The sequence below is a fragment of the Macrobrachium nipponense genome, chromosome 11 (genome assembly GCF_015104395.2).
Source record: "Macrobrachium nipponense isolate FS-2020 chromosome 11, ASM1510439v2, whole genome shotgun sequence".
NCBI classification, from domain to species: Eukaryota; Metazoa; Arthropoda; class Malacostraca; order Decapoda; family Palaemonidae; genus Macrobrachium; species Macrobrachium nipponense.
In genome coordinates, this window is record NC_061087.1 from 27958539 (window position 1) to 27978513 (window position 19975).

General features: G+C 37.7%; 2 protein-coding genes across 2 annotated transcripts in view; both read right to left on the reverse strand.

Moving 5' to 3' along the window:
- LOC135208402 (kielin/chordin-like protein) lies at positions 1-14241 on the reverse strand. Its single transcript, XM_064240539.1, has 17 exons — positions 13927-14241; positions 12748-13009; positions 11318-11430; positions 10550-10693; positions 10013-10192; positions 9184-9363; positions 8457-8634; positions 7731-7906; positions 4989-7322; positions 4746-4848; positions 4362-4613; positions 3800-3930; positions 3190-3381; positions 2696-2830; positions 2243-2383; positions 1362-1548; positions 1-507 (listed from the first exon to the last, which is right to left on the reverse strand). The coding sequence occupies exons 1-17, from the start codon at positions 14239-14241 to the stop codon at positions 245-247; spliced, it is 5286 nt and encodes a 1761-aa protein (XP_064096609.1). The 3' UTR covers positions 1-244.
- Positions 14049-19975, reverse strand: part of LOC135200145 (kielin/chordin-like protein) — a 27483-nt gene continuing 21556 nt past the window's right edge. The window contains exons 13-18 of the mRNA XM_064228528.1: positions 18533-18907; positions 17844-18020; positions 15955-16133; positions 15577-15671; positions 14691-14866; positions 14049-14186 (exon numbers count right to left, since the gene is read on the reverse strand). Of these exons, the coding sequence (XP_064084598.1) occupies positions 14772-14866; positions 15577-15671; positions 15955-16133; positions 17844-18020; positions 18533-18907 (921 nt within the window). The 3' untranslated portion in view covers positions 14049-14186; positions 14691-14771. The remainder of the gene's footprint in view (positions 14187-14690; positions 14867-15576; positions 15672-15954; positions 16134-17843; positions 18021-18532; positions 18908-19975) is intronic.

Genomic DNA, 19975 nt, shown 5'->3' on the forward strand with positions numbered 1-19975 from the left:
ACCAATTTAATTTAATCTTGTATTGAAATATAGGAAAATATAAATGCATTATCATAATATTTTGAGTACATAAGAGCACACACACATTATATATATACATATATACGTATATATATCAAAATGGCTTAAATATAGAACATACTAGAGTACAGAGCTGGTCAGTTAACTGTTTGAATATAAAAAAATACTCTTTCCTTTGTATTCACATCTTTTATTTACAATAAATCAGTACTGTCACAATCTCCTACAAACACTCGGTCAAGGGGATGCACGTGGCATTCTGCAGAGCATACCCTCGTGGGCACGTACATCCTGGCACGCAAGGACCTGGGCATTTCTGGGCGGGGGTATTTTCGTGCGAAGAAACGGAGTGCGAAGATACCGCTGAGAGGAAAGAAACAAAAGAGTTGTGTTTCACCGTCCTGGATGCTGGTGGAGGGCCGCAGAGTGCTGGTCCACAGGCTGGGACACATTCGGACCACACCATCCCCAGGGGGCATGATGGTTCTGTCGAGGATGAGCAATAAGCAGTTAGGAGTGCATCTCATAATGACCTCTAATCTTCTGAATGCAAGAATATGAATATATATGCAGATTTTAACCATGGAAATTATTTTCGTTTCCAAGGTCTCATTTCAATAAATTCATGCTCATAGCCTCAATTAAGTAAAATTTCTTAGATCTGTATGCAAAGATAGATATTCATTTTGTAAACTACAATATCTTTGTGTATCAATAAGCAGCACAACCACGGCCTAACGTAATCTAACCTCAACACAACCTGAATAACCTCCCTAACTCATAACCCATGTAACAGTAACAATATATTCCCTGAAACTTATGAAGAATATTTAGGACATAATAACTGTAATTCTCTGGCTAGTCAAAGTACTGAAGTTACCTATCATGGCCTAACCTAACCTAACCAGGAGAAACCTCCCTGACTCTACCATTGTAATAATAACACTACATCCCCTGTAACATCAAAAAGTTTCCTTGCCAAATAAGGATTGCAATTCTTTGGATAGAGCAAAGTATTCATGTTACCTAGTTGAGTCTAACACTCTAACTTAACATAAGCTCAACATGACCTAAGCATGCTCACCTATTCAGGAGGAACCTCCATAATTCCCTACCCATGTAACATTAACACTACATCCCCTGGAGCATCTGAAAGTCTATTTACTGAAGAACAACTGCATTTCCATGAATAGTGTAGCATTTATATTACCTTCTATAACTTGATTTAGTCTAACCTCAATGAGGGCTAACACCCTTACTTATCCAGGAGGGACCTTCCTGACCCCCAGCCCCCATAAAAGCAACACTGTATTCCATGGAACTTCAGGAAGTATATTTACCGCATAAATAAGATGTCCTCCAGTTCAGGATGACTCCAGCACGAGTACAAAGAGTCGAATACAGGTGAAGAGAATCACACAAACAGACAGACCGCGTTTCCTCCTGGCAGCCACATACTTCCGTTATGCAGGCTTCTATGTAAGGATCTGGAGGCACGACTCGGTGGCATTTTTGGAAACTTGGGCCCTTAAAAATCAGAATATCAACTGTAACATCACTGCCATTCAGAAGAGAATTATAAATGGAATATGTGCTGCCTGTGCAAAATTTATACTATAATTTATGAAATATTAGGCTGGCATCTGCAAAGTTATTTTCCATCACTTCCTGTACCTTGAGGAATTCGTATCATGTAAATATCTGCAATTACATTATATCAGTGTTTTGACTTTTAACCGAGACCTTACTTTGTACCAGATCAAAATCACATGAGAATATTCTTCTCTAACAGACTATATCAAGACTAGTTTATTTGTAACTTAAAACTATTTAAAAGAAGAAGCACAATAGACAAAAAAACACTGGCACTTGGAAGGAAGTAAAACAGAACTTTTTAACGAAATAGGAAAGATTCTTACATCTTAATTATTTATCAATTTGTGTCCATCTATTTTATATCTTTTCTGTTGTATGTTATCTACAATTCTGTCCTTGGATTTCAACCTACTGTTTTAGACTTTAGTTTCCTTATTAGGATAAGCAGATAAAAAAGTATACTTTTCAGCATTCAGTATAAAAAGTACTTTGAAAAGCATTGTTAATAAATGACTTCCACTACTGTTTTCCCAAAAACTGAAACCTAAAGCCCTGAAGTAATAACCAATCACATTTTTTTTCATAAAATGATAAAAATTATTAAAAACAATTTAATAATCACAACCTTCAGAATTGAGCAGCTCCTGTTAACATAACCATAAGAATGGGAATCCAAAGCTGCCCCAGATTTTGAGCAAAAACGTTGAGGCTCGGGGGCTACGCACTTCTCCCCGATACTCCAGCTTTCTAAAAACTCCTCGATATTCTGCAAAAGACATAAAGAATGATAATAATTACATATGGTCGATGTGGAGAAGTATGACTCTATACTTCAAGTATTCAAAATCTCCTCACTGGAAATTTATAAGGTGTTAAAACTTTTAACACTTATGTTAAAAGCTCTTTAACAGTTTCCTGCAACACTGTGGTCTATGAGCAAAGAATCTTGTCCAGAAAACGATTATATCAGATTTACCAGAGACATTCGAAAGATTCCCATAGTATCATTACAGTTACATAATAAATAACAGAACAGATCACAGCAAATGTTTTTCAACAGATAACAGGATCTACCAACCGTAGACTGCAGCCCTGAAGGTAAACTAAAATCGTCTTGTGGATGGTTATTGAGGTTTCCACACAAGCCACACGTCTTGCCCATGTGCTCACCCCCAACGACCACCTCCACTTGACCCCTGACATGCCACACAACCTGTACATTTGCCAAAAAGAGAATGAGTCTCATTTGCAGTGAAGTTTGTTGATGAAAGAACACTGTTTTAGAACAGCCAGCTGATTAACCATAGCAACATTTTTTCTTGAAAGCTGGATGAGGATTCCTTTAGAAAAACTATTTAGATCATAATAGAAAAAAAGTGTAAAAACTATTTAGATCATAATAGAAAAAAAAGTGTCTTGGTGAGGAATTCCTACAAAAAATCAGTTCTGATGATCTAAAGCAATAATCACTTTTCATATGATCAGCCTAACCAAGCAGTATCGCAAAATGATGATAAAGGATTTACTTACAAAATAGTGCAACGAACAACATTCAGAGAAAGGTTCTCATACCTGAAGACCATTATTTGTAATGAGCACTACGTTATGCCCATGGGAATAGATGGCAGTAGTAGAGGTTATGTGTGGAAGCGATTCCTTTATTCCATCCACAGTAACACCACCGTCCTGTCCCAGCTCTATTTCAACCTCGCCAACTACCACTGTTACTACCACCACTGCTAGACCTCTAGAAGAATCTCCAAACTGTAAAGTACAGAACTCCATGAATTCTACAATAGATTCTCTAGTATGGAGAACAGACAGTTACCAAGTGTTCAAACATTTCTTTTATAGGACAATTGCATCCAGGATGTAATTATGATACACAAGGTTACTATTTATGATATTAAAGACAAAAGAATGTAAATTCAAAAGATCATCTGGATTTAAATATCTCTATGATTCAGCTCATTATTTGTCAAATAAGACTGAATATTACAGAATCAGAGTTTAAAATGAAACGTGTCTGTTCAAGGGAATTACTAGAGGAACTAAAGAGCATCTAGCAAGGAATGTTTCAAGGAGTGCTGTCTCCTAAACATCATGAAAAGGGGGGGAATTCACATACATTTTGATTCTAAGGATGACGTTACGTGTCGTTAACTCATTCGACATATCTAACCTTGGTGTATATAGTGAAAAGTGTCTCTGGACAGTGTTGGAGGAAAGTGTAAGCACACTGAGAACGATGCTGCAGGAGGAGACCATCAAATGTCCGTATGTGACGTCCCCACCAAACGCATCGCTGGCTAGCTGAAGCGTAGGAATATCAAGGGTGAACGAATTAGGACTTCATGAATTCTAGAACATACAACCAAAATGTCACTTCAAATGGTTAAATCATCAAAATTTATTAGTGCTTAGAAAGTTTCCTGATACAGTACTCTATACTGCTCAGAAGCATCTAGCAAACTGTTTACTATAGAAGATTCACATCACCCGTGCGTTTGATGTGTAGACCAGTCCCTTACGACGCTCCTCATTGGCTGTTGAAAGACATATCCCTCAGGAGAGGTGGAGCATACATCCTGCCTATGTGAACTCTCGAGAAAGACTGAGAGTTCCAGTCCTGCAATTGGCTTATCAATATCCAATCACGAGCGTCGTAAGGGACTGGCCTAGACATCAGATGCACGGGTGATGTGGATCTACTATAACTATCAAAGAAATCAACATTTCCTTACCTGGGGCACAAACAGGGCAACATGCACCAGGGTTATACCTCTCCTCTTGGCTCTCTGTGCATTTTAACTCTGGACAAGTAACTCCTAGACAGTCTGCTGGACTGTAGATTTGGGGAGGAGATATACAGTGACTGGCAGAACAGCGAGAATGACCATTATGGCAGACACACACACTGCATGGCTTCCTGGGGTCTGACCAACTTTCGCCCTCTCCATACTGCAGGAGTTGGTTGCCAATGGAAACCTCACATGCTGCAAAAACAGTTTTCCTGCTGTCAATGGCCTGTACAGAACTGTAGTATCGCTTTCGTAAGGATATAGGCAACATTTAGATGATCATCATGAACTACAAAAAATGACTGAAAAAGCTGGTATGCTCCTAACCTTTGCATATTGGACAGCACTCTCCCTCGTGTAAATATAATTCCTCGAGTGGACAGTCAAGTGGGGGACACCAAACTTGACTGCATTCCCAGTGAAGGCTGCTCTGGTTGTGAGAAAGAGAAAAATGAAATTTATACAAGAGCAATAAAATGGACTGAACTTTTTAACATTTTCAATAGCAAGATCAAGACATTTTAGCAAGTTAATATCAGTAGGAAGTAAATAAAATCAGTAAGAACTTACATTGCAGGTGCAGTTAGTACAAGGATCATCTGGTAAACTGACAGATTTTCCCACTTCTTCAAAATCACAGTGGCCTCCAAGCGGCAAGTATGTAGATGTCGAATTACTTGTTGGCATTGCAGTTACCGTCACTTCTCCTAAGGATGTTGGACGTAAATCTGTGACATTTGAGACGTTAGCAAAACCCTGTTCTGTTGTCACAGACGATTCAAGAAATGACAAAGCAGCCTCTGTCGCCACATCTAAATCTAGGGAGGAGGCATCTGTGGAAGCTGCTGTAATGAGAACAGGATTTTCTTCAAAACTAACAAGATTTGTTTCCCCGTTTTCTCCAAATAGTTCAGAATAACCTGGTTCAGATTTTGAGTTAGAATTGTCGGGTGAATCTGTGGTAGGATATCTTGTTCCATTCATCATCAAAAGAATTGAAGATTCAGATGGGAGAGTCTCAGACGATGCAGTTGATACAACTAGAACGTTCGCAGGAGATGTTGTCTGCTCTGTATCAGCTCGAGAGTTTCCTAAATTTTTGTAATCCTCCAAACTAGTATCCATAGAATCTTCCTTAGATGATGGAGATGGTGAAATGGTAACAGGGATATCATTACTTGCTATTATAGATGTAGTTAAATCTTCCATTATACTACTATTTGCAACGTGAAGAGGAAATGGGCTAGTCAAATGAGGGGTTGCTTCTGTTGACTGAATCCCAGCTGAAGACAAACTGTGAGACTGAGTAGCACTTGGAGAGGTAGAAATTGAGTAAAAATCATCACTCGGGGATTCTGTTGAATATGTCACAGCCTCTGGGTGATGTATTGAGGAGTATGGAGGAGAAGGAATTGAGTGTTGTTCATTAATAGACTCACTAAAATCTTCGACTAATGAAGTTGAACTCCCCTCTTTAGGAATTTCAGAGCTCTCAAATTCCTTTGTCAGGTCTGGTTTGGAGGTAGAAAGTTCTACAGACCTTGAAGGCAGTACTGAAAACACAGTGTCTAGCTGACTATCTTTACTGCTGTCTGGGGCCTCTGTTGTAGATGTCGAAGACAATGGTGTTACTGTTGTTATATCAATATTTTCTTCATTTATATTACCAGATTCATTTTGAAACTCTGATAGCTTCACACCCTCTGCAATTATGTGTTCAAGAATCTCTTTTTCTCTTTCAAGATAGGCATAATTAGAAACTGACGGAGCATGGTCACTGGTTATAATCAGTGTCTCTTGATGTTTAGGTGTAGTGCTAGTAATATTATCACTATCATCTGTACTAATATTCGGTAGTAACAGTGATGCAGGAGGTCTCTGTGTTCCTTCTATATCATCAGATACCTCGTTCAATGATAGTGATGTGTCATTTTCATTTGAGTTTGAGGTGAAAACTGAGATATTTGAAGGTGTAGGTGGTTCACTTTCCGATATCTGCACAATGTTGAAAGGATTTTTCCCACGGCATTTCCTCTTGGTGACTCCTCTGGGTATTTCAGTGTCAGAATCGTTCATTCTTTTGGAAACTTTTATCTTCACATTAAATTTCAGCTGTTCTTTGTCTGAAGGAAGAGCCACATTGAATGTGAGATCTTTCAATTTCGAATTAATCCTTTGGGCAAGTTCTTGTTGGCTTATTGAGGAATTACTGCTGGGAACAGCAGTGGTATTCCCAGCAGTGGTATCATTTGAGTCTTCAAAGTTACTGAAGGTTTCATTAAAATCATGCTCATCTGGAGCTGCTGGTGACAGTGTAGTGGTGATTTCTGTGGAGTTTTCAGGTGTTTCTGCTGATTCATCCTCACCTTCTTCTTTTGACACGTTTTGTGTTGAAAATTCACTCGTGGAAGACGTAATATTCAATCCAAGGACGTCTGGCTCATTTGCATGAAATTCTGGTCTATACTGCTCCTCTAACTGATCGAGATTCACAGAGACAAGCTCAGGTTCTTCTCCAGCAGCTAAGGAAACATTTCTCAGAAAATCATCTTCTAAGCTCCCTTCCACATGCCCCTCATCTATGGCAGAAGGCTCTTCTTGGCCCAAAGTCTCGTTCAAAGAACCTCCCTTCGAAACATCTTTGTTGTAAACAAATGTCTGTATGCTTCCCAATCCCTTTTCCAATTGGAAGATGATCCTTTCCTCTTTCTTCTGCTCATGCGCGTAATACTGAATGTCCTCTGTACCCACTTCGTCATATGTTCCGCGTGCATTGGAGTTAATTGCATCCAGAGAGTTCATGCACACAGGGCAACAGTCCTCTGGTTGCAGCTTCTGAAACACTTCGCCTGGTCTGCAATCCTCCGCAGGACATGTTTCATGGAAACAGGTCACTTCACCATTCTGTAATGATAGAGCAATCAGACATCATTTTAGAAATGTACAAATTTTCTATGTATAAATATGAGGCAACCAGACATCACTGTTTGGAATGTACAAAATATTCTATGTATAAATATGATGTATTTATACATAGAATATTTTGTACATTCTATGTATAAATATGATGTATTTATACATAGAATATTTTGTACATAGGTGAGCACATTATGCAAAATTATTATGAAGGCACTTTTTTAGACATAGAGGATTGTGATGTAGGAATATCTTATGGAAGTGTAGTTGCTATGACGTGGAGGAGAGAGAGAGAGAGAGAGAGAGAGAGAGAGAGAGAGAGAGAGAGAGAGAGAGCTTCAAAGGCCTCAAACTGATGACATTCTGATATTCCATTTCTGACACAATCTTACTTACATGACACACACACAGTGAACAAGGCTGGTCAGGATCTATGAACCTGTACTCAGGAGGAAGGGTTATGCCCATGTGGTGACAGGAGGGGCACGTGGCACAGCAGCCTTCGCCTTCGGGCACGATTGGCACGTCACACTTCAGTTCAGGACACTTAATTGGGGAGCAGGTGATATTCCCTACCTGTTGAGAGCCAGATGAACTGATGATATGACTTTTTTTTACTTTGTTATATTAAGAGACTATGGCATGAAAATTTCATAAAAGCAAAAATTTAGATAAAATAATTAATTAGGAAATTATCTACGGAAAATAATAATAATAAAAATAATATTAACCAACAACCAGAGACTGGAGCTACAGAGGGAAACCAGAGGAAGAAATGGACAAGAGAAGGAAATAAGGAAATAATAATAATAATATAATAATAATAAGTATCAAGACCTGAACATAGAAATAAGAAGGATAAGGGATATGCCAGTAGAAATTGTACCCATAATCATAGGAACACTAGGCACGATCCCAAGATCCCTGAAAAGGAATCTGGAAAAACTAGAGGCTGAAGTAGCTCCAGGACTCCTGCAGAAGAGTGTGCTTCTAGAAAAACAGCGTACATAGTGAGAAAAGTGATGGACTCCTAAGGAGGCCGGATGCAACCCAACAATAGTATATAAGTACCACCCAGTGGAATTGGAGGCCTGTGGTAGACAAAAAAAAAAAAATCAAAACCTACCTGACACTGACAGCTGGAGCACGAATGGTTGAATGACTGCCCATCAGCAAACGTCTTCCCTTCAAAACTGCAGCCACTACAGCTGAATGGACAGCATTCATTTAAATCAGCTGGTATCGGGTGGGTGCAGTCTGGGAGGCCACAGGGAACGTCGTCGCATACTATTTCGCCCTCCTTCAAGAGACAATTTCTGTTATGTATATCGGATAAATGAAAGTGCGACGCAGTCACACACACACATATATATTTATATTCATATATATACACACACACACACACACACACACACACACACACATATATATATATATATATATATATATATATATATATATATATATATATATTTAAATATATCACTTATACACAATTGTTGTGTGCACTAATGCTATTACAAACATGACCTCATTTGAACTCCGCTAGTTAATGAGGTCCTGTTAGTAATATATACATATATATATATATATATATATATATATATATATATATATAATATATATATATATATACACCTCACTTTACACTTATATCAGCTACATGAAAATCTGAAACAATTAAATACATATTCATAAACACACACAGATATATACATACACAGAATCACTTCCCACATACGCGCAAAAATCTACACACAAAAATGCTGAAATGAAAGTCTTTTAGAAAATAAGGTTATTGCAGTCATGAAGTGCTGAAATAGATAAAAAAATTTAAAAAAAATACTACCTCACAAGTGCAGATCTGACACGGCCGGTCCTCTGGTGTGAATTTCTGCCCAGCAGTGTAACGAACTTGATTATATTCGCAAGATTGGTCACATATCGGACAGCAGGATCCATTCACTCTGACCTGATTCGGGCACGACAGCTCTGGGCAAAGGAGGACCGAGCACTCCACTCGACCTTCCTGCGTTTAGAGAGAAGGGGGAACTTTTTATTACTGGTATAATAATGTCGGCAGTAAATTTCAACTCCCTGTGTTGTCAGATTTCCAAACCAAATATCCTCAGTAAATGGGCCAATTAGAAGCTCTGAATAATATAAAAATTTCTGACGCCTATTTTCTCAGAATGGGGGAAAAATGGGTTGCGCAAGTTCGTCAAAATGGGAACGAATTTTCACGTAACTTTTTTTTGTGGGGTGGGGCGGGGTAGGGAGGCTAGGTTATTGTGCAGTTATATCTTAGTTACAATGAACACATCAGTATTATGGACTCTCACACTTTAATTATAACAAAACTGACTCCAGCTACCTGTATTATAAAAGACAAAAAAAAAAAGATCATCCTAGAAATAATTTCATGTTAGTTGATATGAAAATTTATTGTTTGTTAAAGCACGTATTCATATTCTTTTTGAATCGCATGTTGTTAAGATGAAGAGAAAATTGAAACTCCCTGTCCCTATTATGAAATGGTAAAAAAACAGCTCGTGGAATAATTTAGCCTATATCTATGTATTAGAATTTGTATGTAATAGAATTTATTGCCCTACGTTCATTTACAAAAATGTGTATAATCAAAAACAATAAAACCAGATGCTGTTATTAAGTAATACCTGACAGATACAATCCTGACAAGTGTAAGGATCAGTGAACCGGGCATCGTGAGGGTAGACCTTATCCTCGTAGAGACAGTGACTCGTCGGGCACCGAGGGCAGCATTCTCCCGGGATCTGGCTCTCGACGGGGCACGAGAGATCCGGGCACTTCCTCCTTGCACATTTCACGGAGCCCCTCTGAAAGTCACAGAAGAGGATGAAATACAAAACTGAATAAATTAGTTATAGATCGACAGGTTTTTATTAATTATTATTATTATTCTGAAGACGAACCATATTCGCGTGGAACACGTCGAAGGGGGCATTGACTTGAAATTCAAGCTTCCATAGAATATGGTGTCCATTGGGAAAAAGTAACAGGGGGTAAAGGGAAATACGAAAAGAAGAGATCTCACGCATTAAAAAAGTAAAAATAAATGAATAAATAAATACAAATGTATTAAAATACCGTGAGATAGGATGCGTATGGTATGAATGCAATGCAGTCAAGACCGAACAAGTATATGACACAAGTGCAACGGAACCTCTACATACCTTACACAGACAGGTGTGGCAGGGGTCACTAGGGGAGAAGATGGTTTCCCCCTCCTCCAGGAGGGTCTCGTGGTACCTGCAGCCGACGGAACACGAAGGGCAGCAGTTGACGACCCTTGGGTGCGTACAAGGTGCCTCGGGGCACTGCGAAGGAATATAACATAGGTGGTAACCCAACTGAATAGATTGACTGGGTGATTTCTGGTCAATGGTGAAGCAACACCTATGCTTACTAACGTCTGCTGATAAATGTTCAATGGCACTTAATGAATTTAAATGTATGAAATTTAATAATAAATATTTCATAAAAGAATTTTAGTAATTCCGAGCTATTTTTCCCAATCAGTCTTAAATTATATATCCCAAAGCCTAAAAAAAAAAAAAAAAAAAAAAAAAAAAAAAAAATGAGGTAAACAATATGAACAGAATGGTATGCTGCTAGAAGTGTCAATATTTACAAATATCTAACGCTGTATTACCAAGCGATGCCTGATTTTGCACATTAAAAATACCTGTATCAGAATTGAGTTTTTGACAGTTTCATTTTAACTATATGGTAATAATATTGAATATTCATATTCTGTAGCTTAGAAACAATCTAATTTCTCTCTGCAAACTCCCGCGAGAAATTGTCAACATGGAAAAGGAATCTTTTTTTTATTTTCTCTCTCTATCTTTACTTATTCCCAAGTACTTGAACAAAACAAAACAGCAGCATTCAACAAAGGAAACATTCTTCTTCTTCTGATATTTACGAAAATGTCTGACCTTCAAAGGGTTGCAAGTAACTGACCCTGCAGTACACCGACACTCCTCACAAGGCTTGCCAGGGTGGGAAAATACCATTCCGTTCTCGATGTCTCGCCCCTCGAACAAACAACCTGTGGAGGACCACATCTGTTGACAGCGGAGTATTAAGATGCGTCCATACTGCAGCAAAGCTTGTCATAAACATGTTAGCAACTTATTGCACACACATCACAAGTCATAAACATGCCGGCAACTTATCATACATCTCAAGAAAATGTCATAAACTTAATGGAAACTTATCATACATGCATCACAAGCAGCACAATGTCACAAACATATAGGCAACTTATTGCACACACATATCTAGAAGCAAAATATGTCATAAGCATGTTGGCAACTTATTGCACACACATATTAGCAGCAAAAGCATGTCATAAACATGTTGGCAACTTATCATAAATACATCACAAGCAGGAAAATATTTCATAAAGATGTTGGCAACTTATCACACATCTAAAGAAAATGTCATGAACATACTGGAAACTTATCATACATGCATCACAAGCAGCAAAATGTCACAAACATGTTGGCAACATATCGCACACATCACAACAACGAAATGTCATAAAAATGTTAGCAACTTATCACACACACAACACAGGTAGCAAAATACATCTTAAACATGTTGGCATTCTCACAAAAACATCACAAGCAGCAAAATATGTCATAAACATGTTTGCAACTTATCAACCACACATCACAAACATGCTGAATACAAATCAGCAACTTTATTGGCAGTCCCAATAAGCTATTCGTACAATTTATGAAGCGCTTGCCAAAGATCCATTCTCCACTTATGGCTGATGACTTGCTTTCAACTTGCTTGTGATATGTATACGATAACTTACCGAGTTTAATTAATGCAATTCATGACAGAAGCTGGAAGGGTACATAAAAGTTTTGAATGAATAAATAAATGATGAAAAATACTGAAAGACAAAATCTGTCAAATTCCACGATTAGGATTATTGTTTTTCAATTCTAAATCAGCGATAAATCATAGACTGTCACAGAGTTATTGTATTATTCCTTGCCAGATCTTAATATCTATCATTCGTGAAACTTCATGCTAGATGGAATGGTAATAAAAATATAAAAGATTTCCTTTATTGCTTTACTGAAAAAAATTTCATCAATAAGTTAAATAATCTCAGAAAAATATTTAGGAAACTGAAAAATTATGTAAATCTAGGTGTCTATTAAAAACCACTGGAAAACAAGATTTTAACAAAAGTAAATTAATTAGCTGAAGATTGGCCTTAAGCCAGCACGGGCTCTTGCCCAAAATCTAGGCAAAGAGGATACACAGTGAAAGGGCTTGAGATGCCTGATATAGACCTGAGGACTCATCTTACCCACCTGAGACGATCTCAGCCAAAGGATCCTACCTTCACAGTGAGGACAACATCCTACAGTCGCAGGATGCGTGCAATAGACGTCCGGACACCTCGTGGGGACGCAAGTGACATACCCAGCGTGGCAGATGCATTCCTGGCACTCGGCCATGCCACTGGGGAACATTCCACCGTCCGGAATGATGACGTCACCGTACTGGCATCCGGATCCGCACTCGGGGCAGCATCTCCCTGGCACTGGGTATGGGCATCGGGGGCGATCGCACGGGACGGCTGTGCACTGGATATCCCCCATCTGGTGAGAGATTTATTGAAGATATTGATGGGATTTATTGGTTGAAGATATTGAGGGGATTTATTGGTGAGAAAGTTTATTGAAGACATTGAGGAAATTTATTGGTATGAGACTTTATTGAAGATACTGAGGGGATTTATTGGTGAGATAGTTTATTGAAGATATTAAGGGGATTTACTAAGTTACTTCAAATGAAGGGTATGAAAGGTAGAATAAAGACAGTTGCCCATTTGAATGTGAAGGGGAAAAGGTTCAGACATCAAGATTAAAGCAGAGAGAAAATGAAGAAAAGTGAGGGTAATCCAGCCAGCTAGTTTGTATCTAATCATTGTCTCATTTTTACACCGATCTACGTATCTTAGTTTCTATGATACATTCAGCTCAATGAAAAGTAACTTGAGCTTTATCATTCGTCAAAGATCATGTACACAATACCTGTATACACCTTGTACCTGTATATATACACAGCTGTTGCAGCTCTATAACTGCCTATATAACCTGTATATATACACTGTTGTTACAGCTCTATAATTGCCTATATAACCTGTATACATACACAGCTGTTACAGCTCTATAATTGCCTATATAACCTGTATACATACACAGTTGTTACAGCTCTATAATTGCCTATATAACCTGTATACATACACAGCTGTTACAGCTCTATAATTGCCTATATAATGAGATGAACGAAATATAAGTCACAAGTGCCCACTTACATAAGTGTTACTTTGTTTCACAAAAAAACTTACAAAATACTGAATGATTTTCTAAACAACTCTGTCATTCCTTATATAATCACACGAACGACAAAATACAAATCACAAACCCCCAAATTACTTAATAGTGTCACACTACCGCTGCTACACAAGGAACCTACAAGCTTACTGGATCAACAAAATTCGCTCAAAACCCACCCTGCAGGAGCACTGCGCGCACGGATCACTCGGATCCGGGAAGTGCTGCCCGTTGTGATAGAGGATCCCCTCGAACAGGCAGTTGTAGCACATTTGGCAGCAGCCGTCGGCGTCTGGCGCCGGGTACATGCACGTTGGCGCCGGGCAGTACCGAGGGTAGCACGTGACATCAGGGTAGTCGCAGCGACACTCGGTGCAGGGGTCGTAGAACGACTCGAAGGTCTCGCCGACGTAGTAGATCTCGTCCTCGTAGTCGCATTCTGTTCGTAGGGACGAGATGGGAAAGTGGTTTGATTTATGACTTATGAAGGTCATATATATCTATATATAATATATATAGTATATATATATATATATACACACACACAAGTGAATGTATATTTACAGAATGCGGCGTTCAGTTCGTGGGATGATTTATGAAAGTCAAATATACATATACATACAAGTAGTATATGTATATTTACTGAATGCGACGTTCAGTACGTGGGAAGAGAAAGGAAGAGATGGGAATGTGGTTTGATTTATGACTTATGAAGGTCTAATATACACATACCTGGAACAGATTGACGTTGATAATGACTGACCGAAAGGAATTCAATGAAAAATATCGACAATTTAATAGGTTAAGGAATTAATCCACTAGAGTCACTGCTTCCAAGAGAGAGAGAAGAGAGAGAGAGAGAGAGAGAGAAGAGGTTACACACTTTTATGAACTACAGAAAGAAGAGGAAAAAGAAGGGCGTCTTGTGCATCAGCTGACTAACCTTGACAGACGGGACAGCAGGAATCAGGCGGCGTGATCGGTTGGAGGCACTCGACAGCTGGGCAGCTCACTCGGTAGCAGTTCACTCGACCGTCGACGCAGGAGCAGGTTCGACAGGGTCGAGTGGGTCGAAGAAAGACACGTAGTTCTCGACGGTCTTTCCGGCGTAGCTGCAGCCTGGAAAAACAAGTCATATTGGGAAATCCAAGTTAGACAGAAAGTCGTCTTTTTGTAACTTTTAAAAATGGAAAATAGTCTGAAATCCGCCTCTTTGTGTCTTTTAAAAATGTTAAAAAAAAGTCTGAGATTTTTCTCAGTAGCTTTTACAAATGGAAATAAGTCTAAAAATAGATTTTTTGTATCGTAAAAAATGTAAATAAGTCTGAAATTCGTCTTTTGGTAACTTAAAAATGGAAATAAGTATGGAATCTGTCTCTTTACAAATTTTAATAATGAAAAAAAGCGTTAAATTCGTCTTTTCGTAGCTTAAAAAATGAAATAAGTCTGAAATCTGTCTTTTTGTAACTTTTAAAAATGGAAATAAGTATGAAATCAGTCTCTTTACAACTTTTAAAAATGAAAATAAGTCTGAAATTCGTCTTTTTGTAGCTTTTAAAAATGGAAATAAGTCTGAAATTCGTCTAATTGTAGCTTTAAAAATGAAATAAGTCTGAAATCCGTGTCTTTGTAACTTTTAAAAATGAAATAAGTCTGAAATTCGTCTCTGTCACTTTTAAAAATGGAAATTAGACAGAAATTCGCCTCTTTGTACCTTTTAAGTACACATCAAATACCCTGACCTGTTATACATCTAAAGAGTAATTAATTTTGTAAACTAGGCAGCAGTTCAATACCATACCCAAGCATAGAACGCCCATGGCACTTACCAAAACAGTCATAACAACAGTCCTTGAGTCTCGGCGAGGGGCAGGCATACGGTGGGCATGGGCGCTCTTTACAAGTAACTATACCCTCCGTACAGCTGAAAAGATTGATAATAAAAAGTTGTTGACTCCTATGACACAACAATGAGAAAATAATAACAGCAAAATAGCCTTGGGGCATTTTCACTATAAGTGAGACTTTCATCACTGCTTATTTTACGAAATGGCACAATAATCATTTTACAGCCTAAAAAGAATGAGAGCAAAGCTTGGAGCTTGTATTCAGTTTTACTATATCACGACGAAGTACGGTGATATCGACCGGGGATATTTACCGTCAACTTAAATAAAACAATGGGAAAAACTTAGCGTTCCCCTTACCTGCATTCCTGGCAGTGATCTTTCGGGTGTGGGAATATTTCGTGGTAGTTAAAGAAGCGATCGTGGAAACGACATCTTTTGGGCTCGAGGCAAATGGGACAGCAGACGTCGTCCATTGTTTTCGGGTTCGAACATTCCGTCGTCGGACACTTGATGGTTTCGCACAGGACGTTTCCTTCCTGTTAGTGGAAGGTGAGAAAATTGAAAGACTTCCCCCATCTCTCTCTCTCTCTCTCTCTCTCTCTCTCTCTCTCTCTCTACAGTGGGAATCAAACATCTATTAATTTAATTTTTTTTAATTTTTGCAATAAGTGAGATCTCCTCTTCTGTATTTCCCATTACCTCCCATTACTTCTCCCTAATGAGTGCCATATTCTGTGGAAGTTTGAATTTCAAGTCAATAGCCCCTTAGGTGGGGTTCGTCCCATATGAATAGGGTTCATCATCTGAATAATAATAATAATAATAATATTTCGGAAGGAGACCCTCTCGTAGACATGTTTTGTTAAAAATGACTGCTGCTTCAGCACTATTAATCTTATAAAGAGTCTTCTCTATCTTTCTGATGACGGCTTTCTCGTTGTTGCTTAGACTGGCGAGCAACGCACCAAAGGGCATGGTAAAATTCGATTGAGTCATTTGATTTATTATTGCTTATACAATTCTCTCTCTCTCTCTCTCTGTCTAACGCGACGTTTCCTCCTGATCGACAGGACATTATCAAGCGATAACTGCTCGAGGAAAAGCCTCCCCTCAATACCACCCAAGAAGCGTTCCTGATACCGACGTGTGTGAGGAGGACACACCCCTCCCCCCTAACGAAAGTACCAGCGCGCATGGAACGAACACCGGACATGAGAATAATACCAGGGGTGACGTCACGCAGGTAGAGCCAATCAAGAGGCTCTCGGTGATACCCCCTACCTGAGAAGGTCTGCAAGACTCGTCAACGCCCGCCGTATGAGTCACCTTCCCGGGAACCAATAAAAACTCGACCTGCCGGAGAAGTGCTCTGACCGTACTGAAGAGCTCGCAACACCACGATAAAAGGAGAAGGACTCGCCACTGGAAAAACGTCGCGTTAGAGAGAGAGAGAGAGAGAGAGAGAGAGAGAGAATTGTATAAGCAATAATATATCAAATGACTCAACCGAATTTTACCATGCCCTTTGGTGCGTTGCTCGCCAGTCTAAGCAACAACGAGAAAGCCGTTCATCAGAAAGATAGAGAAGACTCTTTATAAGATTAATAGTGCTGAAGCAGCAGTCATTTTAACAAAACAAAATAATAATAATAATAATAATAATAATAATAATAATAATAATAATAATCATAGATACAGTTTGGTTTCCTTGTATATGGATTTATTATCTGAATAATAATAATAATAGTACAGTATAGTATAGTATATTTGTTTGTCCTTAATTGATACAAATTCATAAAATTAGCAGGAAAATCGCCGAAGCAATTTAATGCTTATAAGGCGATAATATAAGGCAAGTTTAATGATTGTACATAAAAAATATGCAGACTTGACAATCTAAAACATACTTAAAAAGTACTATAATAATAATAATAATAATAATAATAATAATAATAATAATAATAATAATAATAATAATAATTCACAGATACAGTCTGGTTTCCTTGTATGTAAAAATATAAAATGCCAAGCTTATTCTTCAGAAATACAGTTTTTAGATTTACTGTAAAAATAATGCAGTGGTGTTAAATTTGTCACACACATATAAGTTACACATTAATCAGATGCCATCAACATCTAAATAACCATCTCAATAACCTAGACGCCGTGAAGCCAGTTTTAACAGTCGCAAATCAATCAATCAGTCTTAATACAAGCACACTACAAGGTTCTCCAGGAAGGCCTACCTTGCACGTGCATTTTTGGCAAGGGTCATCCTCGTGGGTGAAGGTGGTGGCGTTTGGGTATATCACCTGGGTGAAAAGACAGTCCTGGCAAGTCGGGCAGCAGGCGTCTGTGGGCATGGCCGGGTGAGTGCAAGGAGTTCTTGGACAAAATACCCTGCTACAGGTGATGCCGGATTCCTTCAGGAAGAAGGAAGGTCTCGAATCAATAAATGATGAAAGAACTACATAAATAAATAAATAAATTAATTAATTAACTAATCAATTAATTAATCAATAAAGCTTTTCTTTGACCTCTCCTTTGGAAAAGAGAGTTATGGAGAACAAATATAGTTACCTATGGGTATATATACTTAAAAATTAATCTCTAGCGATTCAAGAAAGCTCTCTGTAGCGATTTATTTTTAAAATATATTTGTACCCATACATAACTGTGGATCTGTTTCCCAATTTCAAGACTCATGCTACTATGAGTATTATTTTTTATTTTTGATAAAAGTGAATTACCTTTAGTAAGGTTATGACAAATCTGGTATAAATCTATAAAAAAATATGCTGTAACTTTCCGAGAAAAAGAATTCACTGTCTGCCATCATAAACTTTCACAATTCATCTTCATTGCTCTTAATGACTATACTATTCGTGCAATGTACACATTAAATGCATTATACGTCTATTAAAACATTGCTTACCAAACAAGTGCACTGCTGGCAAGGATTATTTGGATGGACAAAAGATTCATCGATCTTGTAAGTTATGCCTTCAATAGAGCAAGACGTATGTCTGCACGATTCACAAAGGGAAGCAGAAGAAGAAGAAGGAAGAGAGGAGGGGGAGGAGGAGGAGGAGGAGGAAACTCCAGGAAAAGCAGTGGTAGAAAGAAAGAAATTTGTTTCGTGGACATATGAAGAATCAAACGGAGAAGGCGTCACTCTGAAAGCAGGGAGGGCAGTTGCATATGTCACTTGGTGGTCCAGGCATTTTGGGCAACACTCAGAGGTCACCAACACGGACACAACGCAGCTTAGTGGCGGGCAATGTTTCTTGTAGCACTGCACATTACCGTTCTGTGTACAGAGAAGGTGTCGTTAGTTCGAATGCAATTTATTTTTTTTATTTTAATAAAATAGGTGAGATCTCTTTTTTTCTGTATTTCACTTTATATTCCCTTAATTCCTAATGGGCGCCATATTCTTTGGAAGCTTGAATTTCAAGTCAGGGGTCCGTTTGGTGGGCTTGTTCCATGTGAATAGGGTTCATCTTTTGAATAATAATAATAATAATAATAATAATAATAATAATAATAACAATAATAATAATAATAATAATAATAATAATAATAACAATAATAATAATAATAATAAATTAAAAATAACAAAACCAAACAGACATACTACTGTGGATTTACTTTTTCAAAATAATAATAATAATAATAATAATAATAATAATAATAATAATAATAATAATAATAATAATAATAATAATAATAATAATTTTGAAAAGTGGAAAATTATTCTTGATGCTTCAAAAACCCTTATTATTGAATTACGTAGCACTGGTGATTAAGCAGTATAATTTATAAATCAGTTGAATTTATATTATGGGTTTCAACACGATATGTTATCAGAGGTTACGTACAAGATATTTAGAGAAATAAGTCACTTTTCCTTAACGAAACTATCACTCAGAAATCAGCCCTTAGTGAGGTTAAATTCACCTTATATTTACTGTCATACGTCACTGTAACAAGATATGTCATAAAAATGTAAGATATATTTTGGGAAATACGTAATGTTTCCTTAATGAAATTACCAATAAAAAATCAGCCTTCAGTGGGATACACTACACCTTACAATGACGATATGTCATAAATAAGTAAGATATATTTAGAGAAATACGTAATTTTTCCAATAAAAATAGCAATAAGAAACCAGCCTTACAATGATATGTCATAAAAAAGTAAGATATATTTTGGGAAATACGTAATTTTTCCTTAATGAAATTACCAATAAAAATCAGCCTTCAGTAGGATACACTTCACCTTACAATGATGATATGTCATAAATAAAGTAAGATATATTTTGGTAAATACATAAGTTTTCCTTAATGATGCCTATCAATAAAAAATCCGCATT